At 65.2% G+C, this 26278-nt stretch overlaps 1 protein-coding gene across 7 annotated transcripts in view; it reads left to right on the top strand.

The window, feature by feature from the left end:
• Window positions 1-20009, top strand: part of ZNF385A (zinc finger protein 385A) — a 69947-nt gene extending 49938 nt beyond the window's left edge. For 3 of the 7 annotated variants that reach the window (XM_074934837.1, XM_074934838.1, XM_074934836.1), the window contains 6 exons: window positions 4903-5013; window positions 10708-10873; window positions 15580-15900; window positions 18258-18436; window positions 18905-19000; window positions 19663-20003. In XM_074934837.1, coding sequence (XP_074790938.1) covers window positions 4903-5013; window positions 10708-10873; window positions 15580-15900; window positions 18258-18436; window positions 18905-19000; window positions 19663-19887 — 1098 coding nt within the window. In that variant the 3' untranslated portion in view covers window positions 19888-20003. Of the gene's footprint in view, window positions 1-4902; window positions 5014-10707; window positions 10874-15579; window positions 15901-18257; window positions 18437-18904; window positions 19001-19662 lie in introns of all 7 variants that reach the window. The other 4 variants (XM_074934834.1, XM_074934833.1, XM_074934835.1 and 1 more) reach the window with 4 other exon arrangements.
• Window positions 20010-26278: the final 6269 nt, after the last annotated feature.

Below are 26278 nucleotides of genomic sequence, written 5' to 3'. Positions count from 1 at the left end.
TCAGCAGGGGGCGCTGTGCTGCAGAGAGCAGGGCAGAGGCTCAGCAGGGGGCGCTGTGCTGAAGGGGTCCAGACAGGGGCTCAGCAGGGGGCGCTCTCACCTCCCAATCAGGGCTGAACCCAGTATAGTCTTGGGGGGCGCTGTGCTGCATGGAGTGTGGTGGGGGCTCAGCAGGGGGGCGCTCTCCCATTGTAGTCAGTTCTGAACCTTGCACAGCTCTATGGCCGCTGTGCTGCAGGCAATGGGTAGGGGCCTCAGCAGGGGGCGCTGGGCTGCAGGCAGCAGGGCAGGGGCTCAGCAGGGGGCGCTGTGCCCTCACAGTCGGGACTGAACCCAGTGTCCCAGTATGGGGCTCAGGGCTGCTATTTGTCAAATGAGTTGTCAAAGCGGGGCACCAGTCACCTCTGGCCATTGCAGATCCCCTGTGTGTTCCCGAACGAGCTGGGTGGGTACATCCCATCTCCCCCTGTGTTTTCAGTTAGGTACGTCACTATCCTTCATGTCCTGCCCTAGTCTGTTGTGCAGCGATGCTGTGTGTGGTTCACGCTGGCTGTGCCCCACCGCTGAAACAGATGCATTTCAGCATGGGGTTAAGGGGGGGTTGAGGTAGCTAGTACTGTGGAAGTCCATTAAAATCAATTCGGGGGGGTGTATGTAGAGGGACCCCTCCTTCCCCATGGAGTGGATCAGGGAGAGTCAGGCGCAGGAGGGGGGTAAGCAGGCAGTTGAGAAGGTGAGGGGCAGAGGGGGAGCAAGGAACAGGCTGGGGTGGGTCAGAAGTGCTGGGTGAGAGCCGTGGGGCGAAAGCTGTGGTGTAGGCTGGGGGAGAGGCAGGCTGGGGTGTGCTGGACAGAGGAGGTTTATGTGGGCAGGACAGGTCCATGCCTGCAGGGGGGTGGGGGAAGATAGGCCTGTGTGTGCTCAGAAGTGGGGGGGACAGGGCTATGTGTGCAGGAAGGAGGGTTGGGGGGCTGGCCTAGTCATGCTGGGAGGGGATGTAACCTCTGGCCCCCAGGGGGTTGGGGGTCCCTGTCACAGAACGCTGGATGGTAGCGCTGGAGATGGCTGGAGGTGTAGAATCATAGAATAATAGTATCATAGAATATCAGGGTTGGAAGGGACCTCAGGAGGTCATCTAGTCCAACCCGCTTCTCAAAGCAGGACCGATCCCCAATTAAATCATCCCAGCCAGGGCTTTGTCAAGCCTGACCTTAAAAACTTCTAAGGAAGGAGATTCCACCACCTCCCTAGGTAACGCATTCCAGTGTTTCACCACCCTCCTAGTGAAAAAGTTTTTCCTAATATCCAACCTAAATCTCCCCCACTGCAACTTGAGACCATTACTCCTTGTCCTGTCATCTGCTACCACTGAGAACAGTCTAGAGCCATCCTCTTTGGAACCCCCTTTCAGGTAGTTGAAAGCAGCTATCAAATCCCCCCTCATTCTTCTCTTCCACAGACTAAACAATCCCAGTTCCCTCAGCCTCTCCTCATAACTCATGTGTTCCAGTCCCCTAATCATTTTTGGGACATTTCAAGAGTCCACTGGACTCTTTCCAATCTTTCCACATCCTTCTTGTAGTGTGAGGCCCAAAACTAGACACAGTACTCCAGATGAGGCCTCACCAATGTCGAATAGAGGGGAACAATCACGTCCCTCGATCTGCTGACAATGCCCCTACTTATACATCCCAAAATGCCATTGGCCTTCTTGGCAACAAGGGCACGCTGTTGACTCATATCCAGCTTCTCGTCCACTGTCACCCCTAGGTCCTTTTCTGCAGAACTGCTCCCTAGCCATTCGGTCCCTAGTCTGTAGCGGTGCATGGGATTCTTCCATCCTAAATGCAGGACTCTGCACTTGTCCTTGTTGAACCTCGTCAGATTTCTTTTGGCCCAATCCTCCAATTTGTCTGGGTCCCTCTGTATCCTATCCCTACGCTCCAGAACATCTACCTGTAGCACAAGGTGCCCCCCACCCCCGGCTCCGTGGGGGTGTCAGAGCTGGGCTCCATGGGGGTGGTAGTGCCAGGCTCGGGGTGGGGGGGATGGTGGGGCCGGGCTCTGGGGGTGGGGTGGTAGGGCTGGGCTCCGGGGGAGGGGTGTGGTAGGACTGGGCTCTGGGGGGTGGTAGCGCCAGGCTCTGGTGGGTGGGGGGTGGTAGGACTGCGCTCTGGAGGGTGGTAGGACTGGGCTCGGGGGCGGGGGATGGTAGGGCCAGGCTCTGTAAGGGTGGTAGGGCCGGCCTCTGGGGGGGGCAGGATGGTAGCGCTGGTCTCAGGGAGGAGGGAGGGGATGGTAGCGCCAGGCTCTGGGGTGGGGGGTGGTAGGACCAGGCTCTGTAGGGGTGGTAGCGCTGGGCTCTGGGGGCGGGTGGGGTGGTAGGGCCGAGCTCTTGGGGGGGGTGGGATGGTAGCGCCGGGCTCTGGCGTGGGGGGTGGTAGGACCAGGCTCTGTAGGGGTGGTAGCGCTGGGCTCTGGGGGGGGGGCTTGGCCAGCCAGTTAGCGCCGCACGGCTTTGTCACCACCCAATCAGAGCGCTGCGTTCGCTAATCATTCGGGGTAAAAGCTGGAATAAACAAAATACAGCCAATGGGAAAGTGGCGCGTTCAGTGTGCGGCGATGTGGGGCTGAAGCAATGGGTCTCGGGGAGGCCTAGTGGACAGAACAGAGGGCTGGGAGTCAGGATTGCTGGGCTCTATCCCAGCTCTGGGAGGGGAGTGGGGTCTAATGGTCAGAGCAGAGGATGTGGGTGGTGGGGGGGAGGATGCCTGAGTTCTATTCCTAGTTGTACCTCTGACCGACTGTGCGACCCATCCTCCCTCTGGGGCAGCCGGTATCGTGGCACCCAACAGAGTGTGTTGGGAGGAGTCTGACCTGCAAGCAGGGCCCAGACTCCTGGGTGGCAGCACATCCTGGGGTGTCAGTGGGGGACTAGGGCAGTGATGGGCCCCGGGGCAGGTGATGGGGGACTAGGGCAGGTGAGGGGCCCAGGGGCAAGTGATTGGGGACTAGGGTGGGTGAGGGGCCTCAGGGTGGGTGATGGGAGACTTGGGGGGTGAGGGGCCCAGGGGCAGGTGGTGGGGGACGAGGGCAGGTGATGGGCCGTGGGGTGGGTGATGGGGGACGAGGGCAGGTGAGGAGCCCCCATGGCGGGTGATGGGGGACTAGGGATGGTGATGGGCCCTGGGGCGGTGAGGGGCCTTAGGGCGGGTGTTGGGGGACTAGGGCAGGTGATGGGCCCTGGGGCGGATGATGGGGGATTAGGGCAGGTGATGGGACCTGGGGCAGGTGATGGGACCTGGGGCAGGTGATGGGGGACAAGGGCGGGTGATGAGGGACTAATGTGGGTGATGAGGGACTAGGGCAGTGATGGGCCCTAGAGCAGGTGAGGGCTCCCGGGGCAGGGGAGCCTGCCTGGGATGCTGGAGCAAGGGAAGTGGCCCGCAGGATCTGTGGGGACACCCTGCAAGTCCGGCCTCCCATCAGACACAGCCTGGAGCTGGATCCAGCCCCTGCCAGCTCCTCCAGGGCTGGGGCGGCTGCATGTTCCCTGCCCGTTCTCTGCCCGGCGACCCTGCTTCCCAGAGGGGACTGAGCCAACCCAGGCCTTCTCCTGAGCTCCCTTCCCGGACTTCAGCATCAGGAGCTGCAGGCTGCCCCGGGGTGGGGGTGAGATAGCGGGGTCCCTGCAGGGGCCTATATCTCGGCAGCCAGCCCCCCGGTTCTGGCACATCCCTGTTCCCAGCACCCGCAACTGGCGCCCGCCCCCGCTCCCTGCAATCATAGGATGTGTTTGCAGCTGGAATTTTAATATGCTCCAGTTACTGCAGCAAATGGAAAGTGGTGGGACTGGGGGAAGCGCAGGTGGCAGGGCTGGTGGCACTGGGGATCAGCAGGGGCAGAGCTGGGCCCTTGGGGGGTGCTGGGGCGGGCAAGGTGCTAGGTTGGAGGTTTTGGGGAGGGCAGGGTGCTAGTGTGTGTATCTTGGTGGGAAGGAGGAGCCCCCAGAGTGTGTATCGGAGGCAGGAGAGCCATGGTTGTGGGGAGGCGGAGCTACCAGCATGTGTATTGGGGGAGGGCAGGGGGACTGTGGCTGGGGGGGAGGGGCAGCTGCCAATGTGTATTGGGGTAGGGGGGCAGTGGCTGGGGGAAAGGGAAGCTGCGAGCGAGCAAGCATGTGTACCAGGGGAGCAGCCAGCGGGGGCTGTGGTTGGAGGGAGGGTGAACTGCCAGCTCCCCCAGGAGCAAGGGAGGGGCCCAAGGTGCTGTTTGGAGCTGGATCGCGGCGGGGCTGTTTGGATCTAGGGGCTGGGCTGGCCCATTACAGAGACTCCATGCATCCCTGTCGGGGGAGCGCTGGGCTGTACGCTGCTCAGGGGGCAGGGGAGCCCAACATGGGCAGGGGAGGGAGCAGTCTGTCTGCAGATGATGAATGGACCTGCTGGCTGAGTACCATGTCTTCTAATGTTTAGGCAGGTAACAGCCTACTGCTTCTGCCAGCTAATGGAGTGACCCCTGGAGCTCCTGTGGTGGGAGGGGTCGGGGGGAGTGCCCCTTGGCCCATTCCCTCCATGCATTGGTCTGCTGGCTGCATCCCCTGCTCCACTACCACCCTGCCCCATGGACACTGGCAGAGCTGGGAGGTGGGGCCAGGGGTAGCTGGGGTGGGTCACTGAGCTCCCTCTATGAATGGTCAGCGGGGCCCCAGTTGGTGATGTTTCTTGTTGGAGAGAGAGACCCACCCATGGGAGTTTAGTCCAGCTTCCCTGGGAGCAGTTCCCCCAGTCGCTGCAGGAGGAGACCCCCCAGGGTGGGGCAGGCAGAGCCCCCAAAGTTATGCCCAGGGCTCTGTGGGTGCCCAGTTCCCCGTGGCTCCTCACAGCATCACTCTCCCCACAGATGGATCCAGTGCAGAAGGCGGTGATTAACCACACCTTCGGGGCACCCCTCAGCAAGGCCCGGCGCCCCGTCATCTCCTGCAACGTCTGCCAGATCCGCTTCAACTCAGAGGTGAGTCCCCTGCTGCATCAGCTCCTGGCAAAGGCCCCCCGCCCCATGAGCCGGGATCGCCAGCCCCAAGGCAGCTGGACCCAGAACCTATCGCAGATCCACAGCTGGGTGCTGCGGCCCCAGCTTTGGACCAGTCTCCGGGAGGCCCCCTTCAGTAACCCAGACCCCTAGGGTGTCATTCTTCCCCCAGGGCAAGCCACACGGCTTCACTGAGGACCTCGGGGCCTTCACCCTGTGGGCCAGCACCACAGGGATGCCCGGCCGGCGCAGCCACACACTTGGCTCACTTGGACCGGGGTCCTTGGCTAGCAGAGTCCATCGTGGGCAGCCCAAGCCCCTCTGAACCCCCTGAACCCCCCACTCCTGCAGCAGCCAGCACTTAGCCCCAGCCTGGGCTCCCGAGTGGGAGGGGCTCAGCCCCCTCTGCAGAGGCCTGAGTCCGTATCTCTCTGGGGCCTTGCTTGCTAGGTGGCCATGTCTTGGCGATTGGGTTTGCCCTGAGGTGGGGATCAAGGCCCAGACAGCTTGGTGATACCCACCTGCATCTTAGCCTGCCCCGAGAGCACACAGGCCTCCCCCCATCACTAGGGAGCAGTGTTGCACATAGGGGAAACTGAGGCACAGCTCAGCTTCTTAAAAATATTACCCAAACTTCCCGCTTGGTCACAGGGCCGATGAGGGCTAGGCTCTGCTTGGACCCCAGGGACGTGACCCAAGGTGGGGGATGGCAGAGTTGGTCTGGGTCCCACAGGAGGGGCGGGCCAGGCTAAGCTGCGCCAGGCCAGGAAGGGGACTGTTCAGACCAGGCTGGCTCCTCGACCACCAATGGACGTGGGAGCTGCTGAGAGCTCGTCTGTCTGTCCTGTGTGTTCCCTGGTGGGTGGGATGGGGTCAGACCCTTTCCCCTCCCCCCGCAGCCTGGCCCCTGTCTGACACTGACCTTCCCCCTGGGGCTCACTCTAGCTCCTTGTTCCTTTGGCCCTGTTGATCCCTCCCTCATTCCAGGGGGTAAATTGAGTCACAGAGTGAGTGGCTGGTGTGTGAGCACATAGAAATTCAGTGACAGAACAAGGATAGGACCAGGAGTCTTGGCTCACCTCACCCGCTCTAACCACTCAGCTCCACCTCCTCAGACTCCAGCAGGGTGGTGGGAGGTTGGGAGGGGAACGCTGGCTGGTGGAAGCTTGAGGGTTAGGACACCGGGGTTCTCTTCCCAGCTCTCCCGCTGGCTCAGCATGACCTTGGCTGGTGCTGGCCCCGCGCTGGGCCTGATGTTCCCTGCCTGTAACGGATCCACAGTCACCCTGCCCTGCCCAGGAGCGTTGTGGGACCATGCGGAAAGTGCTGTCCGGCAGGCAGTGTGCGTGTGCGTGGGGGTGGGGGGGGCGGGGGGTGCATGCAGGGAGCAGTCAGGGCGCGGTCCAGGGGTCAGCACTGACCGGGAGGGGAGAGCCCCTGACCGAGCCCTGCACCACTCCCCCCAGCACAGTGCCCCCTTGCGCCGGGTTCAGCACTGACCGGGAGGGGAGACCCCCGACGAGCCCCCTCCCGCCAGCACAGCACCTCCTAGCACCATGGTCAGCACTAACCAGGAGGGGAAAGCCCCCAAGGAGCCCCCTCCCCCCAGCACAGCACCCCCTAGCACCAGGGTCAGCACTAACCGGGAGGGGAGAGCCCCCGACGAGCCCCCTCCCCCCAGCACAGTGCCCCCTTGCGCCGGGTTCAGCACTGACCGGGAGGGGAGACCCCCGACGAGCCCCCTCCCCCCAGCACAGCACCCCATTGTCAGCACTGACAGGGAGAGGAGTGCCCCCGACTGAGCCTACCCTCCACTCCCTCCAGCACAGTGCCCCCTAGTGCCAGGGTCAGCCCTGACCAGGAGGGGAGAGTCCCTGACGAGCCTTCTCCCCCCAGCACAGTGCCCCCTAGCGCCAGGGTCAGCCCTGACCGGGAGGGGAGAGCCCCCGACAAGCCCCCTCCCCCCAGCACAGCACCCCGGGGTCAGCACTGACTGGGAGGGGAAAGCGCGCCTTGCTGAGCCCCCCCACCCCTCCGAGCACCCCTGGGCTCTGTTCGGTCGCCCAGCCCTGCCCCGGCTCCGCTCCCCACTGCGTCAGGCCCTTGGCCCTGGGGCCAGGGTCTCGGGGGCGGGGTTATTTGCTGCTCTGTGGTTCGAGCTGGGCTGGAGTGGGTTGGCGGTGGGGCCCAGCTGGGGCGAGGCATGTCCGAGGCTGGGCCCCTTGGGCAGAGCCCAGGGAATGGGGTACCAGGGGCTAGCAGTGCCCCCTGCAGGCTGGGCACCACTTTACCTGCATTGCCCCAGGCCAGCTGTGCAGAGCTAGTTCAGCAGGAGAGATTTCGCCCCCCCTCCCCCCCGCAGCATTGTCCTGCGTCAGTGCAGCTGTTATTCCTGTCTGCTCCGGCAACCAGGCCAGGATCTGCTCCCAGCCCCTGGCTGGCCGCTCCAGAGGTGGTGTGGGAGGGGGATCTCCTCCCCCCAGGATGCACTTAGAGCCCCCCGGCCCTCGGGGGTGCAGTTTGGGGCCAGTGGGTATCCACCAGAGCGAAGGGTGCCAGTCCTAGTGGGGGATGGGGGCGGCTGCTGCCACAGCTGTCCTTTGGCACAAGGCACTGAAAGTTTAAACCCTCGGAAACATGTCCCGAAAACGGGTGACATCTCCCCACGGGCACCAACGCCCCACAGCCAGTCCCACGGCCAGCCCCACGGCCTGCCAGCAGCACCAGGGCACCGGCAGATCTGGGGGGAGCCCAGGGCTGAGATAGCAGGGGCTGCGGGTCGGGATTGAGGGGCACCGGCAGAGCTGGGGCGGGAGCCCAGGGCTGAGATAGCAGGGACTGCGGGTCGGGATTGAGGGGCACCAGCAGAGCTGGGGTGGGGGGCAGAGCCCAGGGCTGCGATAGCAGGGGCTGCGGGTCAGGATTGAGGGGCACCGGCAGAGCTGGGGTGGGGGGCGGAGCCCAGGGCTGCGATAGCAGGGGCTGCGGGTCGGGATTGAGGGGCACCGGCAGAGCCCCAGGGTTCGTCCCTCTCCCAGCAGCAACCAGGGGCTGTGGACCCGCAGCGCTGTCCTCACGCCTCGCTGCATGCTGGGGGGGGGGGGGGAGGGGCTGCGCCAGGGGCCCTTGGCCCGTGGCTGGGGATTAGCTGAGCTGTGGTTTGTTGTTGTCTCCCAGCTGTGGGGCTGCAGCCACATCTCAGGCTGTGACCCCAGGTGGAGCGGAGGCGCCGAGTCCTGGGATAAATAAACAAGGCTGAGTGCGGCTAGAAGCAGCCTCCGCCGGGGCGGCTACAGCCAGGTGTTCCCCCCAGCGCCCTCTCTGGGCAGGGTACAGCCCAGCGCTTCCCCCCAGCGCTCCCTCCGGGCGGCGTTCAACCCAGCGCTCCCCCCTCAGCAACCCCTCCGGGCAGGGTACAGCTCAGTGCTGCCCCGCAGAGCCCCCTCCGGGCGGCATTCAGCCCAGCGCTCCCCCCCAGCGCCCCCTCTGCGGCGTTCAGCCCAGCGCTTCCCCCCAGCACCCCCTCCGAGCAGTGTACAGCCCAGCGCCCCCTTCGGGCTGCGTACAGCCCAGCGCTCCCCTCCAGCGCCCCACACTCCCAGCTCTCTGCCCCATGCCCAGGACAGTCCCATCTCTGCCCCTGGGTGGCCTCTGCCGGCTCTGGTAGCCAATGTGGCTGGGGAGGGCCATGTCTCTCCAGCTGGGCAGGGTGGGGTTCAGGGGATCTCCCAGGGCGCCCCGGGAGCAAGCCCCAGAACAATGAGACTCGTTAGGCGCAGAAGAGAATCCAAACTGGGCGTGGCTGCAGCAAGAGCCTCTGCCATGTGGGGGTGCTGTGAAGGCAGCACATCCACCCCAGGGCGTTAGCAGCACCCCAGTCATTCCCTCTCATGGCTCCCACCGCCCTGCTCTAACCAGTGGGCCCCTCACCTTCCCAGAGCAGAGCATGGAACCCAGGAGTCCTGGCTCCCAGCCCCCCTTTCTATCCACTAGATCCCGAGGCTCTCCCCTCTGGCCCAGTTGCTGAGTGCTCCAGGCCCTAGTGGGGAGCTGCATGGGGGCAGGAGCCGCTCTGGCTGCAATGTGCTGGACCCTCCCCTGCCTCAGGCTGTCAGAGCTCCCAGCTGGGATCTTTCATGGGAGGGTCTTGCCAGCAATGACTGGGAGAGGGAATTGTGTACCCCTCCCCCCCAGCCGGCCTCACTTCCAGTTACTGGGGAGGGACCCTGAGCTAGGGTAGTGGGGGGCTGCGGGTCGGGATTGAGGGGCACCATAGAGCTGGCAGGGGGAGCCCAGGGATGGGAAAGCAGGGGGCTGCAGGTCAGGATTGAGGGGCACCATAGAATTGGCGGGGGAGCCCAGGACTGGGGTAGTGGGGGGCTCTGTGTTGTGTGGATTCTCTGGCCCTTTTCCAGGAGCCTTGGGGGGCTACTCCCAATGCTCCCCTCTGGCCTGTGGCTCTGGAAGCACCGCCCTGTCTGTGTGTCCTTGGGGGTCTGGGCTCTGACAGTGGGTCCCTGCCCCCCCCTCCGCACACTGCCCGGCTGGCGGAGGTGGCAGGCGGGCAGGCGCGTCTGGGTCACACACACTCAGGGCTGGGTGGGGCAGAGCTGACCCAGGGCCCCCTCCCGCGCCTCCGCAGCCCCGTGCTGTGTTGCCTGCAGGCCAGGGGCTGCTCCCCCATGGTGCTGAGCCAGGCCCTAGGCGCTGAGCTGGCTGGAGCTCAGGATGGGGTGTGGCCAGCTGGGAGCATTTGGGGCCCATTCTGCCCCAAGGGGCCCACGGGTCTGTGCTGGCTGCAGGGAGGGCCCCCCGGACTCCTCACCTCCCCCACACACACACACACACACTCTGGCCCCTGGGGGGATGTGCATGAAGTGAGATGGGGTGTGATAGTGGTGCCAGCCCCGATCTCCATGGGAGGGGGTTAATGGAGGGGGAGAACTTGTCAGCCGTCATGGGGGTGAGGGGGCCAAGCAACTGGGGGGGGGTGTTGTAGGCAGCATTGGGGGGCTGCTGAAGGGAAGGGTAGGTCAGGGAGCTATGGGGGGAAGGTCAGGGGTTGATGTGGGGGGGCCGCACTGTGGGGGAAGTGTCAGGTCGGGGGTTGGTGTTGGGGGGGCCACACTGTGGGGGAGCGTCGGGGGTTGATTTGGGGGGGCCGTACTCTGGGGGGAGGGTCAGGGGTTTATGGGGGGGCTGCACTGTGGGGGAAGTGTCAGGTTGGGGATTGATGTGGGGGGCTGCACTGTGGGGGGAGGATTGGGGTTGATGTAGGGGGCCGCACTGTGGGAGAAGTGTCAGGTCACAGATTGATGCGGGGGGCCACAGTGTGGGGGAAGAATCGGAGGTTGATATGAGGGGCCACATTGTGGGGGGAGGGACAGGGGTTGGCGTGGGGGGGCCACACTGTAAGAGGGAGGGTCGGGGGTTGATGTGGTGGGGCTGTGCTGTGGGGGAGGGTCGGGGGTTGGTGTAGGGGGCCACACTCTGGGGGGAGGGTCAGGGGTTTATGCGGGGACCGCACTGTGGAGGAAGTGTCAGGTGGGGGGTTGATGTGGGGGACTGCCCTGGGAGCTTGGGGAGGTTGGAGGGCAGGGCAAGGGAGGATGGGGGCAGGGTGGGGGCCGTTCTGCCGGGGTTTCCCAGGGCGCCCTGACCCCCCTCTCCCCGCAGAGCCAGGCCGAGGCGCACTACAAGGGGAACCGACACGCCCGGCGCGTCAAGGGCATGGAGGCGGCCAAGACGCGGCAGAAGGAGTCGGGGCCCCGTGAGGGCAACAAGCAGGGACCCGTGGGCAGCCCCATGTCCAGCATCAGTGAGAGCGACTCGGACAAGCCAGGTGATCCCTGCCCCCCGCCCCCACGGGCCTTTCCCACTTCCCCCCTGGGGCCTCGGCAACCATGTCCCCACCAGCCGGCGGGGGGGATGGGAGCTTTGATCACACACGGCGCTAACCCTCCCCTTAGCACCTTCCCCACCCTCTTGGTCTTGTGCTGGTGCCGGAGGGGATAATGGGGCACCCCTGGGGTTGGGGGGCTGGGGGATCCTGCCCCAGGCAGCAGTAGTGCCTCAGGGAGGACCCATTCTCGGCACAGGGCTGGGGGCAGTCCCAGCAGTGCCCTGCGCGGCAGCCGCCAGCCTGCACTGACGGGCGGAAATGAGGCTGGTTCTGGGGTGGGACGTCGGCGGCTCAGTGGTGCCCAGCAACGGTGCCCTGGGAGCAGGGAGCAATTCCATCCCATCCCCAACCGCACACAGGCCAGCCCCGGCCCATCCTCCAAGTCCAGCTCTGGGGCAGCTCCCTCTGCAGTGGAAACCCAAGCTGGCTCGTCAGCCGAGCCAGGCGGCTAATTAAATAGCATCAAATTAAAAATTGATTGCAGTTGCAACAGGCGGGTAATGGAGCTGCGTGGCGCCCGGAAGCCAGGTGGCTCTGCAGAGCCTGGCGCTGCGGTGCTACCGGATAATGAACTCGTGCCCTCCCCCCCACACCCCTGCCCATCCCCATACCACTGCCAAGGCCGAGGTCACGGCTTGCACCTGCAGCTGGCGCCGTGTTCATGGGGGCGGCAGGGAGGGGACAGACTGGATCCAGATCCTGTTCTCCCCTGGGCATCCCATCCTTAGAGCCAACAGCAAACTAGGCTGCAACAGAGGGGCCCGGGGGCATCAGGTTTGGCGGGCACTGGCAGAGCTGGGAGCAGGAAGCCCAGGGCTGCAATGGCAGGGGGCTGGGGGGCACTGGCAGAGCTGGGGGGGCAGGGGACTGTGGGGCACTGGCAGAGCTGGAGGGCAGAAAGGCCAGGCCAGGACTGGGATGGCAGGGAGCTGGGGGGCACTGGCAGAGCTGGGGGCAGGAAGCCCAGGGCTGGGATGGTAGGGGACTGGGGGGCACTGGCAGAGCTGCGGGGCAGGAAGGGCAGGGCCGTGGGGCAGGTGCTCTCATGTCTGCCCTGGTTTGGGGCCATCCTGGATGGAGGGGAGGGCACCCCCTGTGGAGTCACTCTCCTCCCTCCTGGCAGCACCCCAGTGTTAGCAGATCTCCCCCCAAACCTCTGCCCACCCCCCATAACCTGGCGTGGGAGCCCAGACAGGGCCCAGCCCCCTCTCCATTCTGCCCTAGCTCCTTGCACAGGGAGGCTGGGGGGAGGAGGGATCACCCCCTGCTGCTAGTGCCCCAGTTGTGGGACCCCAGTGGGCCCATGGGTGCTTCCAGCCGGCTCCAAGCTCTGCCCCCCCCCCCCATGTGAGCTGGTTACCGGAGCCGTGCTACCCTGCGTGCCCTGGGTCTGGAAGCTTTCCTCATGAGTGGAACTGGGGCCGGGGGGAAGTTTAGTGGGGCCCCATGAATTATAGAGCAGAAATCGCACTCTGGGCCTTGTGCTCGGGAGGGGGGGCGGGAAGGGCAGCTCTGGGGGGGAGTGTATGGGGTGGCTGGGTGAGGTGGGGAAGGAGGGTGACATGGGCTGGGCCAGTGTGGGAGGAGGCTAGGTATGGGGAGGGTCATACGGGGGGCTGGGCTGAGGGGAAAGGAGACTGGGCCAGCGTGGGAGGAGGCTAGGTGTGTGTGTGTGGGGGGGGAGGCTAGGTGTGGGGGGCTGGGCCAGTGCAGGGGGGAGGCTAGGTGTGTGGGGGGGCTGGGCTGGGGGGGAAGGAGACTGGGCCAGCGCGGGAGGGGAGGCTAGGTGGGGGGGGGGCTGTATTTGTGGCAACCTGGGCCCAGGAGAGCCGGGAGAGCCCGTCTGAAGGCGCCGTGGGCTCTGCCACGGCCTGGGCAGGTTCGTTCTCGGAGCCGATCGATGGCATTACCCAGCCGTGCTAAGTGATAGATCCCTCCCTCTGCGGCGTGGGGCAGGCACGCGGCCAGGCTGAGCGGGGGCAGGGCTGGCACGGGAGCCCACCACAAAACACTACAGGGTCTGCAGGGAGCAGTGGGGGGCTCAGTAGGGGGCGCTCTCCACTCGCAGGCAGGGCTGACCCCAGTGTGGCGCTCAGGGGCGCTGGGCTGCAGGGAGCGGGGAGGAGGGGCTCAGCAGGGGCGCTCTGCCTCAGGCAGGGCTGATCCCAGCATGGCGCTAGGGGGCACTGGGCTGCAGAAGGCGCCATCCTTGGGATGAGCTGTAGTGTCCTGACTGCTCGGGGCCATGATAGATTCCCTGGCTCTCTTCAGAGTCCCCCCTGTCTTGGCCAGATTCCAGTGTCTCTTCAGCCCGTCTCATCCGAGCCCCCCGCACTTCCCTGTGGATGCCAGCATCCGTCCTCACTTCCTGGCAGCCTGTTGTGCACTGTTAGCCAGCTGCCATGCCCCACCCCAGAGGTGGCTGCATTTCAGTGCGGGGGAAGCTCTGGGAGGTAAAGCCCTAGAGCGCTGGCAGCCTCTGCTGGACCCTGCTGGTCTGGAGGCAGCAGGTCGGCCCCTGGCGGAGGAGCGAGGAAGGCGGACGTCTGCGCTGCTGCTACTGGGCCCTGCCCTTGGCACCGGCTCCTGCTCAGCGTCTGTCTGTCTCGCTCAGTCCCAGACCTGATCCGCCGTCGCCATGGCTCTTGACCCTCCACCCCACCCCGGCCATGCTGGGCACCGCCCCACCCCCCTCCCATGGCAGCCCTGCCTGGAGCGGGGTGGGCAGCTCCCAGTCTTTCTGAGCCGCTGGGGGCTAGGAGGGGCTGAACCCCCAAGGAGGCCCTGTTCCCCACAGCCCTGGCACCCAGCATGGGGAACGTGTGTGAGCAGAGCTGGCTGGGCCCAATGTCTGTCCGCTCTCACTGTAAAGGGTTCCCAGGGGTCCCCTCCTCCCGGCACCAAGGGGTCTGTGCCCTCCAGGCCCCTAGGCTGGGGACGTCACCTTGGGCTTTGCTTTGGGGCTGATCTCTGTGCCCGGACAATCACTGGGCCTGTCGCCACGGGCAGCACGACAGTGGGATGTCTGTGTGCCCCAGTGCCGGCTGGGAAACCTGGGCATTTCCCCAGTGCACCCGGGAGCATGGGCATGGAGCAATGCATGCTGGGATTCATGGACACAGCCTGCTGGGAGGAGGGGACCGGCCAGGCCAGGCCCACGGGCTTGGTCCTGGGGTCCCAGCTCCTCGGGGCCGGGTACAGGAACCACCCCTGAGCCAGGCTGGCCCTTGGAGGGAAGTGGGGTCTTAGAAAGTGCTTAGAATGGGGGCGGTGGTGGGGTTCTATCCCTGCCTCTGGGAGGGGAATGGGGTCTAGTGGTTAGCGGCGGGGGGGAGCCAAGAGAGCCAGGACTTCTGGGTTTTGTTCCTAGCTCTGCTCCTGCCTGACTTCCCTTCTCCTTGCCTCAGTTTCCTCCTCTGCAGAGCAGAGACGATGCTCCTGACCCACTTCCTAGGGTGCCCCTGGATGCCAGTGAGGGCAGAGGGTTCATCCCCTTCCTCTTAGCATGCCCCCATGCAGGGGTTCCAGTTGGGGGGCAGAGACCCACATGGATGCAATGGGTCCAGGGCCCTGTGCCCCAGTGGTGGACCGAGTTCCTCCCACCCCTACCGCTGGCAGCTCTTCCACATGGCTGCCCTGAGCTCATTCCTGGCCACCAGACTTCACAGCTGCTTTGCCAGGGCCCAGGCATGGCCCCGCTGGCCCCTGAGGGCTGTGGGATGGGGAGGGGGAGGCCCATGGCTGGGGGGACAGGACTAGCAGCTGGGCTGCCCTGGAGCCCCTCAGCATGTACGTGTCTCTTCTCCCTTTTTTCCCTCCAAGCTAAGGTGCCTGGCACAGCGAGGGCACCGGGAGCCCAGGCTCGGACATGTATGGTCCAGCCTGGTGCCCCAGAACCTGTCCTGCACCCAACCCCAGCTGGCCCCTCATGGGCAGTCAATGGGGGAGGGCCCTGGGCTCCTGTCGGGCCCCATGGGAGCTGCTCCCCCATGGTGCTCACGCAGAGTTCAGCCCATGCCCCTGGCTCAGTTGGCATGACCTGGTGGCCCAGCCGGGCTGGTTTGGGTAGAGAAGGTGATGCCCCTCAGGCCCAACCCACAGCCCCCAGCCTGGGGCTACACCACACACAGCTGTGCCGAGGCCCCTGAATCCCAGCCCCAGTGCCCCTCTACAGGCCGCCCCTTTGCCAGCCCGACTCCTGCCAGCCTCTGCTCCTCCCCATGCTGCCCCGGGGGATGAGCAGCAAGTGCTAATGGTGCCACTGGTCACCCACACTGCAACAGCGGGGCATGCGCTGGTCCGGACCCAAGATTATGCCCTCCGCAGGCACCGTGGGGGGCAGCCTCCCCCTGCTAGCTGGCTGGGCTCCCCCTGGCTGGCCAGCTGGTGGCTCCACTGCACCTGGGGGGCAGGGGGACCTGTGGGGTGTTCAGGGATTGGCAGGATGCAGGGGGCAGAGGTTGCAGCCAGTCCTCTCCCTGCCGCACAGCTGCTGAGCCTGTCCTGGTCCCCATCTCGCATCCAGGCATCCCAACGGGCTGACCCCTTCTACCGTGGGGCACAGACCCCAAGGATCCAGCTGTGCCTACAATCCTGCCTGGCTCCCCACCCCACACAAGCTCTGAATTTTCTCTTCTCTCCTGCAGCTGAGCAGCAGAACGGGCTGGGGGTGACAGTGCCCTCGGCGCCCACCTCGCCCTTCAAGCCCCCCTACCTGGCGTCTCCGGTCCCGGCCGTGCCGCCCTACCAGGCCTCCTTTGCCGAAGCGAGCCAGGAGCCCAGGGGCACGCTGGCCAAGGGGGATGTGGCATCAGCGCCCGCTGACACCTGTGTGCCCAGCAGCAACAGCAGCGTGGGGCCAGGGGCGGCCTCCAAGTCAGACGAGGAGAAGGCCAAGAAGCTGCTGTACTGTGCCCTCTGCAAGGTGGCTGTGAACTCCCTGTCGCAGCTGGAGGCTCACAACAAAGGTACAGGGCCGGGGGGCAGGCAGCCCTGCTGTGGAACAGGGGCTCCACCCTGGGCTGTGCCAGCAGGGGCCATGTGGCGCCTCGTCCTGCGGGGGCTGTTCTGCCGGGTGCTGCCAGGCCCAACAATGCTGCCGTGTTTTTAGAGACTAAAATAACCATGTCCTTGCCCCAGGGCTGGGCCCTGCACGGTGCTGCGCAGCAAAGTTCAGGTCCTTTCTGAAACAGCTCCAAGGTTCCACAATCAGGGATGTGAGCAGGGTGGTACAGGGCAGCACCGGGCCAGCAGGGGAACCTGGGCATTTCCCAGACCAGGGGCAGCACCGGGGCACATGCCCTAGGGCAGAACTCTATGTAATTATGTGGCTCCCCCAGCCCTGGGCTCCACCTCCCCCAGCTCTGCCAATGCCCCCAATCCCAACCCACAGCCACCTGGTAGCCCAGCCCTGGGCTCCCCTCAGCTCTGCCAGTGCCCCCAATCCCGACCCGCAACCCCCTACTAGCCCAACCCTGGGCTCCACCCCCTAGCTCTGCCAGTGCCCCCAATCCCAACCCGCAGCCCCTGCTAGCCCAGCCCTGGGCTCCACCCCCCAGCTTTGCCAGTGTCCCCAATCCAAACCTGCAACCCCTGCTAGCCCAGCCCTGGGCTCCCCTCAGCTCTGCCAGTGCCCCCAATCCTGACCCGCAGCCTCCTGCTAGCCCAACCCTGGGCTCCACCCCCCAGCTCTGCCGGTGCCCCCAATCCTGACCCGCAACCCCCTGCTAGCCCAGCCCTGGGCTCCATCCCCCAGCTCTGCCAGTGCCCCTCAATTCCAACCCGCAGCCCCCTGCTAGTCCAGCCCTGGGCTCCCCCCAATCCCCAGCTCTGCCAGTGCCCCTCAATCCCAACCCCCCCAGCATTCTCCCTGAGTCCTGCAACCCCAGCCCTTCTTTACCAGTTTGGAATTTCCCAGCATGCCCAGCTGCTGGGGCTCAGCCCAGGGAGCCTCTAATTTGCAGAAGCAGCCGGGGCTGGGCCTCCAGAGCCTGGCAGAGAGACGGGCCTGGGCCCTGGCCTGAGCTCCCGGCGCCCCTCCCCGGGGACCCGCATTTCCTGCCCCGCGCCAGCTCCCAGCCCTGGAAAAACAGAGCAAGGGCCACAGTGAGCCCAGCCGACCCCGCCCTGCGGCTGCAACGTGCTTCCCGTCCAGCCACCCCCCCGGCTCCTCCGGCCACCCCTCCCAAGCTCATCCAGCCCCCCCGCTCGCTTAGCCCCATCCAGCCACACCCCGCTCATCCAGCCCCCCTGGCTTGTCTAGCCCCCACCACCCCCAACTCTTCCAGCCACACCCTGCTCATCCAGCTACGCCCCGGCTCATCTAGCCCCCCACAGCTCGTCCAGCCCACCCCCCAGCTCATCCAGCTATGCCCCAGCTCGTCTAGCCCCCCCCAGCTCATCCAGCCGCACCCCGCTCATCCAGCCCCCCGGCTCTTCTAGCCCCCACCGCCCTCAGCTCTTCCAGCCACACCCTGCTCATACAGCTACCCCCCAGCTCATCTAGCCCCCCCCAGCTCATCCAGCCACACCCCGCTCGTCCAGCCACCTCCCAGTTGTGCAGCTAGCCCCCCACATCAGCTCATCCAGCCGCCCCCTCACAGCCATACCCCGCCCCCATCTGTCCTGCGGGCACACCAACTAGTAAGGGTCTCTGTGGGTTGAGACTGAGCGACATTGACTGAGCTGTGTGAGGGAGGCCAGGGCTACAGTAGCAGGGGGCTGTGGGTCGGGATTGGGGGGCATGGGCACAACTGTGTGTGTGGGGAGCCAGGGCTGGGACAGCAGAGTGGGGTGAGCTGTGGATTGGGGCAAGTGAGCTGGGCAGGGGACGTTTGTGACCAGCTTCCCGCCCCTCAGGGAGTGCCCAGGGAATTCCCCACGTGCCCCCTGCCGGTAGCCCGGTCTGTACTGGGCGTGCGAGGGGCGGCAGCCAGGCTTCTGAGCAGGGACTTTCTGTGGGGAGCATCCGTGCTGCGCCAAGCAGCCCTAGCCCCAGGGACTTGCCCTGGCCTGGGCCACTGGCTGTGACTGAGCTGAGCACGGGGCCAAGACGGGGGGGGGAGGGGGCTTCTGCCCTCGGATTGGTCCAGCAAAGAGCCAGCAAACTCAGTCCATCCAAAGTGAAATTAATCAAGGCTCCAGCCTCTCCAGCAGGGGGCACTGTGGAGAGCAGGACGGGAGCGCTGGCTGTCCAAGGAGCTTCCGGCTCCTCCAGCCCCAGCCATTCCCAGCAGAGGGCGCTGTGGGGAGTGGGGTGGGAGCACTGGTCATAGGGCCAGGTTGCTCCCACCACTGTCCCCCCTCACTCCCCCCCCCCCCCCAGGTACCAAGCACAAAACCATCCTGGAGGCGCGCAGCGGACTGGGGCCCATCAAGGCATACCCACGGCTGAGCCCCACGGCCAGCGGGGAGCCAGGCAGCCAGGACCCCAATGCTCAGGAGCGCACCTTCCACTGTGAGATCTGCAACGTCAAGGTCAACTCGGAGATCCAGCTCAAACAGGTGGGGCACTGCTGGGGACCCCCATATCCTCCCAGCCTCCCCACCCCACCATCACTCCTCCCCCTTAGCCCCTACCCCCAGGGCATGTGGGGTGGTGGCAGGCCGGTCTCCCATGTCTGGGCAGGGAGCAGGGTCTAGTGGTTGGAGCAAGGGGCTGGGGCCAGGACTCCTGGGTTCCATGCCCAGCTCTGGGAGGGGAACAGGGTCTAGTGGTTGGAGCAGAGGACTGGGGCCAGGACTCCTGGGTTCCATGCCCAGCTCGGGGAGGGGAGCAGGGTCTAGTGGTTGGAGCAGGGGGCTGTGGCCAGGACTCCTGGGTTCTATGCCCAGCTCGGGGAGGGGAGCAGGGTCTAGTGGTTGGATCAGGGGACTGAGGCCAGGACTCCTGGGTTCCATGCCCAGCTCTGGGAGGGGAGCAGGGTCTAGCAGCTCAAGGCAGGGCTCTGACTCTCTCCTCTCCCCCCACAGCACATTTCCAGCCGGAGACACCGGGATGGGGTAGCCGGGAAGCCCAACCCCCTGCTGAGCCGGCACAAGAAGCAGCGCAGCTCAGCCGAGCTGGGGGTGAGCGGAGAGGCGGGGGTTAGGGAAAGTGGGTGAGGTGAGCTGAGAGGCAGGGGGGTGGGGGTGGGGTGAGCTGAAAGGCGGGGGTGAGCGGAGAGGCGGGGGTGGGGTGAGCTGAGAGGTGGGGGTGGGGGACAGCTTAGAGGCTGGGGGGTGGGAGTGGGGGTGAGCTGAGAGGCTGGGGGGTGCTCCCTTCACCTTGCTGGGCCCAACTGCATAGAGAATTGGGGCTAGTCACGAGGGGGGCTGGAGCTTCCTAGGAGTGCAGGGGCCGAGGGGGCAGGAGCACTGCAGCAAGGGCGTTAGTTGGAGGTAGAGATTCCATGGACAGATGGATGGACGGATGGGTATTCTGCAAGCCATGGACACGGATGGGTGCCATAGACGGATGGATGCAGTGGGCAGGCAGCTGGAGGGTGGCTGACAAATATGGCCCCCTGTACGCCCTGGCCTGTCCTGGCCGGCCCCCATGGGTGGTCACCCCACCCACCCAGTGCTCTGTCTGTGGGCACCCCCCAGCCCGGTGTTGTGTCTGTGGGTGCCCCTCCCCCCCATGCCTAGCACTCTCTGTGGGTGCCCCCTCAGCCCAGCACTCTCTGTGCCCCCCCATACTCGGCGCTCTCTGTGGGCGCCCCCTGAGCCCGCCTCTCTCTCTCTTGCAGGGCCCCCTGGCCTTCCCCAAGGACCTGCCGAAGTCGCTGGCGGCCGGACTCCTGCCCAGCCCCTTAGCCATGGCGGCCGCGATGGCAGCCGCGGCCTCTGCCCCCCTGACTCTGCGTCCAACGCCCCCACTCCTGCAAGGGCCCCCCCTGACGCACCCGCTGCTGCGTCCGGCCCCGGGGCCCATCAGAACTGCTCACGGGCCCATCCTCTTCTCACCGTACTGACGCCCGCCGCTGTGCCCCTCGATGCCCACCTCCGCTGGACCCGCCTGGTGCTCGCCCAAGCTCCCGGGGGCTGGGCAGGGGCTGGGCGGGGCTTGGGGCCTTTCGTTTGTGGCTTTTTAACTGGAATTCGGATCCTTTTTCCCCAGAAGAAAAGGGACAAGCCCATCCCCCGCCTGCCCCCCCAGCTCCATCCCCCCAGACCCAGCCAACTCTGCACAAGTGCTGGGCCCCCCGGGGAAGTGGCCGAGGGGACCCCCACAGGCCCCTTCATTGCTCTTTTCTCCCTAGTACCAAGGGTGGGGGGGGATCTGAATCTTGGGAGAAGGACAGGGGAAGGGAGAAGCCCCCCCGTCAGACTCCATGGAGTGTCAGGTTGGGGGGTGACCCCAGATTGGGGGGAAGGTCCCCCTGTACCTCAGGGAACTGATCGCAAGCAATCTCTTTTGTATCTCTCTGCGGGGAGGCGCCCCCGTCCCTCCCAGAGCTGGGGGGCTCCCTACAGCCCCCAAGCAGGATCCATGCGGGGGCAGGGAGCCCCCCAGACACACAAGCCATGTCCACTTGCACTGAGAGGCACAAAGCTGGGAGCCCAGGGATGCCCTTCCACCCCGGGCTCGCGGCCCGTCCGGCCCGCCAGGAGAATGGACACCATTGCAATAACGTTGGGGCCTGGGCCACCCCATGTACATAGCGCCCCCCCCGTGCTTCCTCCCACTGCCCACCGCGGCCCCCGGCCAGCAGCCTGCGGCCCACACTGTGCCCCCACACCCGCCCCTCTGCCCTTCGGAGCAGGAGCTTTGTGTCTAGAGGTAGCGCCCTCCCCCCCGGAGCCACTGGCTGGGCCTGGCCTGAGCCCCCTGCTTTGGGGCCAGGAGTGGGCGATGTGAGCGCAGCCTTTGAGGAGAAGCCCTTAGCTTGGGTGATTTTATCAGCTGTGCTGAGAATGAGGGGGGTCTCTCAGCTGGCAGGGTGGGGGGCTGGGGCTGGCCGCCCTGTGGGGTAGGACTAGATGGGGGTCCCTCCAAGCAGCACGCTATGGGGCACCTGCTCGGATGCTGCAGGGGCGGAGCCCCGGCTGGACCCTGGAGGTCTGATCCAAGTGAAGCAGGGGAACCCAGCCTGGGTGGCTTGGGTACCCGGCTCTCACCTCCCTGGGGCTGCAGCCCACGCTAGGCCTTGGCCATGCCCCCGTCCCATGGCCTGAGGGGCTCAGCCCAGGTAATGGGCACAAGCTGAATCACCCTTTGCCCTGCCGTGGGGCCCCTGCTACCCCAACAGGGAGTGGGGGTGGGGGTCCCTGTGCCAGGGAGCAGGTGGCGCCCCAAGTTCCAACCAGGACACCTCCCCTCCTACCCCCCATGTTAGGGGATCTGCTGGCCAGACCCTAGCTCAAATACATGGGATGGAGAGGCTGGGGTTAGGGTGTGCAGGGGATAGGGGGTGCCCCTTGAAGGCCAGGGGAAGGGATGGGGTGCCCATCAGGTGCCAGGGGAAAGGATAGGGTGCAGACGGGCCACAGGAGGAGATGGGGGCACATTGGGGGGACAGGGGCACATCAGGGAAAGGGATGTGTGGGGTGCCCCTCGTGGGGGCAGGGGAAGGGATGGGATGGGAGGTGCCCGTCGGGGGGCAGGGGAAGGGATAGAGTGCCCAGGAGAGGGGTGGGGGGTGCCCAGGGGAGCTCCAAGTGCCACTGGAAAACTGCTGCCCCAGACGCAGACTTGCACAGGGCTGTTGTGATGCCGTTACCATGGTGGCCGCCCCCCAGCACCCCCGCACCCCCCCATGGGGCCACCGGAAGCCATTCAGAGGGGGGCTGTGAGCCAGCAGCCTGACCAGGGCGGAAGCCTTAGCGAGAGAGGCCAGGTCATTTCCGGGAGATTAACCAGGCCTCCTCCCCTCCCCCGCTAGGCCCCCCAGCCATTAAATCCCAGACACTTGTTAAATGCCTGGGGCTGGCAGTGCCAGGTGGGGGGGGGTAATACCAAAACAGCCCCTCATCCTTACCCCCGGCCTGGTCCCCATGGTTGCCCCTTTGGTGCCTAGTGGTCTCCCAGCAAAGGGCTTGTGTGACAGGCTAGCACCCCCCGCTGGGTGACAGTCACTGCCCCCAAAGCCCTGGCTGCCAGAGGAGAATTGCTCTCCGCCCCCAGCAGTGCAGGGCCCATGACTCCTCGGCAGGCCACTTGCCCAAATACAGCCTCTGATTGTCTGGAGAGATTCAGCTCCCATGGCCCCCTTGACCCTGTGGGATGCTGGTCTCCACTGACGCAGGGGACGCTGATCTGAGCTGTGGGGCCAGGGATGTCCGCTCCAGGCCCAGGGTGGGGGCTCGAACCAGCTTCCACCACCAAGGGGTTGGCTGGGGGCTGATCTTGCCCTTGGGCCACGCCCTGCATGGTCAGGGACAAGGGGTCCTGCCCCTCTATCTCCTTAGCTGTGGGGCAGGCACTTGATGGGGCTGACTGCTGCCTGCACGCCCCCCTCCCCTCCAGCCCACAGTTTGTGGGGGGGAGGAATGCCTCAGAGCTCAGCACCCTGGGACAATTGGGGCGGGGGGGGGCTGGGGTTAGGCTCCTGGCCAGACACCTGCTCCTGCCCCCACCGGCTCAGAGCTCAGCATCAGAGCCCCCCGAGCTTGCACCTGCGGTTCCCAACCCTGCCAGCAAAACTGTGATAAAGCAAAAGCAATAGACAAGGTGGGGGGCCCTAGGCCTGATGAGCGCCTCTGCTGGGGTGGGGTGGGGTCCAGGGCACATGCTCCCTGCATTACCTCAGCCAAGCACTGTCCTCCGCGGGGCGCTCGGGTGAGATCCTGCACGCCCCCCACCGCCCTCCCAGGCTTTACCTCCACCCCGAACGTCTCTCTGTCCGTCCTGTGCTGGATTCTTGCCGTGACACTGATGTGTTTCTGCTCGAGCCCCCTGCACCCTGACAACAATAAAGTTCAAGGTTTGACTCCACAATACCCAGGTTAGCTGTGTGTGTCTGTCGCTGCGCTGGCCCCTGTGCCCTATAGCGCCCACCCCGGCACTCCACCCCACCCCCACTCAGCTCCCTGGGACTCTACAGGCTGCACCCACCCAGGGCTAGAACCCAGGAGCCCCCCAGCCCCAGTACAGGAGGTGAAGGAGTAACCCACGCACTGGGAGCCACAAGACAAATTTGGCCCAGGCCCCACGGCCCCCAGCGAGGAGCCTGCACTGCACCGGGCAGGGCCAGGACGCTGGGGTCTGGTCTGGGCCTTGAGCCCGGTTCAGCTCTTGCTGGCTCTGTGGGGCAATGCCCGATCCCCCGAGGCAAGGAGCAGAGGAGCTGGCCCGTAGCATCCCCACAAGCACAGCAGCCCCAGGCAGTAAAGTGGGAGCATTAATCTTGGTTAAGGGGGCATGGAGAAAGCCTGAGACTGGGCCAAGGATAAGTGGCAGAGCTGGGGCCAGTCCCCAGGAATCCTGGCTCCCAGCCCCTCTCCCTCCAACCACCCACTTGCTTTTGCCCCCTAGGTTCCACATCCCTCCCAGAGCTGGGGCTAGAACCCAGGAGTCCTGACTCCCAGCCTCCCCTGCTCTAACCACTAGCCCCCACTCCCCTCCCACAAGCAGGGTTGTGAGTGGCTGGTGCCCTGGTCTAAATGGTGCTTGCTGGTTGGCTCTGAGCTCTGCCTTGTGTACACAGATCCCTGCCCATGGCACGGCCGGTCCCTGCATCCATTGAGCGCCAGACATGTGGGCACATTGCGCCCATGCTCAGCTCCAAGGCCAGACCCGGCCTGTGGGGGAAGGAATGTGACTCAGGCCTGGCAGGATCACCTGGCCCTAGAGGGTGCTGAGGCCACAGTGGGTTGTGCCTAGGGGCAGGGGTGCAGCTGGGCAGGTGCCTAGGGCATTTGGTCACAACCCCCCAGAGAGGCTGCAGAGAGACACTGGCCCCTGGCAGCCTCCTAGCTCCACTGACTGGTTGGGGAGCAGGGGGACAGCAATGCCCCCCCTCTGGGGGGCACACGGTGGAGCCCAGGAGATACAAGCCGGAGGCCCAGCTGGAGAGGAGCCGACAGACTGGGGCCCTGAGTCCCGGGGAGAGCCTGGCAGAGTCCTGTTGGGGCTCCTCTGTGCCCAGGGCATGATGGGAGTGAGGCACCCAGGGGAAGGGTGGCCCTGGTGCCAGCTCTGGGGCCATGCCATGTCCCACTCAGGGCATGTGCAACCGCTGACCTCATCCATTTTATCCTCAGTTTTCCGGGGGGGGCATGACCCTGGCACTCAGGGGACGGACGACGCTCAGCAGCCAAGGATGGCAGCAGAGCCCTGGGGGGTGGAGGCTGGGACTGACTCTGAGACCCTCCCCCCCCCCAAGGAGCCTAGGGAGTGAGACCAGGAAGACAGGGCAGGGATTGATCCCGCCAGGCTGCCGCCAGAGTAACCAGATGCCCCACACTGGAGGTCTCTTGGGAAGTGCCCACCTCCCCATGCCCCCCCTTCCCTCCCATTTATGCCCCAGTCGGGTGCTGGCCCCTTTGCCCTGATTCTAAGGGCCACGCAAAGACATGGGCACCTGGTGGCTTCTGCCCTAAAAGCCGGGCCCTGCATTCATGCACCCTCCAGCAGGTGGCGCTGCTGCCCTATACAACATTGACAGCAGTGCCTGGGGTGGCACTAATACCCCAAGGCGCAGGGGCAGTGTCGCCCCCAGTGACCGCACTAGGGAGGAAGGAGCCTGGAAGAGTGGTTAGAGCAGTGGGCAGAGACCGGACTCCTGGGTTCTTCCCCAGTGCTTAGGGCAGGAAGTGGAGTTTACTGGGTTAGAGTGTGGCGGAAGTGGGGGGAGGGCGGCGGAAGTGGGGGGAGGGCTGTGAGCTCGGACTCCTGGGTTCTGCAGTGATAGCCCCCAGAGCAGGGACAGGACCCTGGGGAACCGCCCTCCCACACAGGCCAAGAACCAGGTGGCACCAGCGCCTGCAGGGAAAAGAGTGCCCCCTACCCCCAGCTCTCAGGGCTTGTGAGACCCCTCGCCCCACCCCAGGTCAAAACCAGAACTGTCCCCCTCCCGCTATCACAGTGTTACAGACAATACCCCCAGCGCCCCCCCAACCCCTTCCCCCACAGTACACACGACGTCCCCTGCCCCTCCCCACCTTCATAGCCAGGCCCCTCCAGGGCTCCCCCTCCCACCACGGTCCTGGGGGATGGGCCCAGGGGCTGAGTCCTCCCCGCCCAGTCATGGGAGAACATGGGTGGGTGCCCTCAGTGCCCCACCCAGGTCTGAGTGGGGGCAGCTCCCCAGCCCAGCCCCAGAGGGAGTGAAGGGGCCTGGACACATGTGCCACAGCCTGGACCCAGCAATGGGCCATGAGTGCCACCTGGTGATACTCGGCTGCCCTGGGGCCTGTGGGCACAACAGCCCCAGTCTTCCCTCATGCCCTGCCCTGCCCTGCTGGGAACCACCCGGGGATCCCACCCCCGGCTCAGCCAGGCCTTGGCCTCTCGGCAGTGGGTGATTAGTGCCGGGAGGGGCCCCTGTCTCATCAGGAGCTGGGCTGAGGCCCTCGCACTCGACTCACGCCAAGCGGGCATCACGTGGGAGCAGCTGTTGTTGGTCTTTCCTGTGGGGAGAGGCCTGGCCTGCTCCTGCCCCCCACCCGACTCCAGTTTCTGAGCCCACAAACCCAGCATCAGCATCTCCCCAGCCCCTGCCCCCTGTGATCAAAGCCCTGCATCTCCAGCCAGCTGTGTGGGTCTCTCAGGGCATATGGAGCGCATAGGCCCTTCCCTGTGTCTCCAAGCCACAGTGGGGCCATGCGCCAGCCCCTCTCCCCCTCCCCTTTCCCCCACCCATGGCTGGGTCAGGGCCTGTCAGCCAGCCTGCCCCTGCTCATTTGCTTTGTAAATTGTGTGTACTGGCATCTGGTGGAGACGCCGGATCTATAGGCCCCATCAATCACTCATTTCAGCTGCATGCCCGGGCAGCCTGCCCACCCTGGGACCGGAGGAGCACTGGGCTTCCATGCCAGGTCCAGCATTCACACAGATGAATTACATCCCACTGGCTGGGGGGAGGAGTAGGGGCTAGTGGTTTGAACAGGGGAGTTAGGAACCAGGACACCTGGGTTCTATTCTGGGTTCTGGGAAGTGAGTGGGTCTAATGGTTAGAGAAGTAGGGGCTTGGAAGCCAGGATTTCTGGGTTCTCATCTCAGCTGTGTGGCCATCCCCTCTCTGTGCTTCAGTTTCCCGATTGGTACAATGGAGCTAATGATGCTTATTTACCCAGCTCCCAGGCCTGGTTCTGTTCTAGCCTCCCTGGCTCTGATGTCCGTCTGGAATGCCTCCATGGAGCCCTGGCCCCTCTGAGGCAGACTCAGGTCCTGCCTCTCCAACCCCTCGACCCTTCGATTGG

Source organism: Natator depressus, chromosome 20 (assembly GCF_965152275.1).
Source record: "Natator depressus isolate rNatDep1 chromosome 20, rNatDep2.hap1, whole genome shotgun sequence".
NCBI lineage: Eukaryota > Metazoa > Chordata > Testudines > Cheloniidae > Natator > Natator depressus.
The sequence above is the reverse complement of the archived record's forward strand: the minus strand, read 5'-3'. Positions and strand labels throughout refer to the sequence as shown.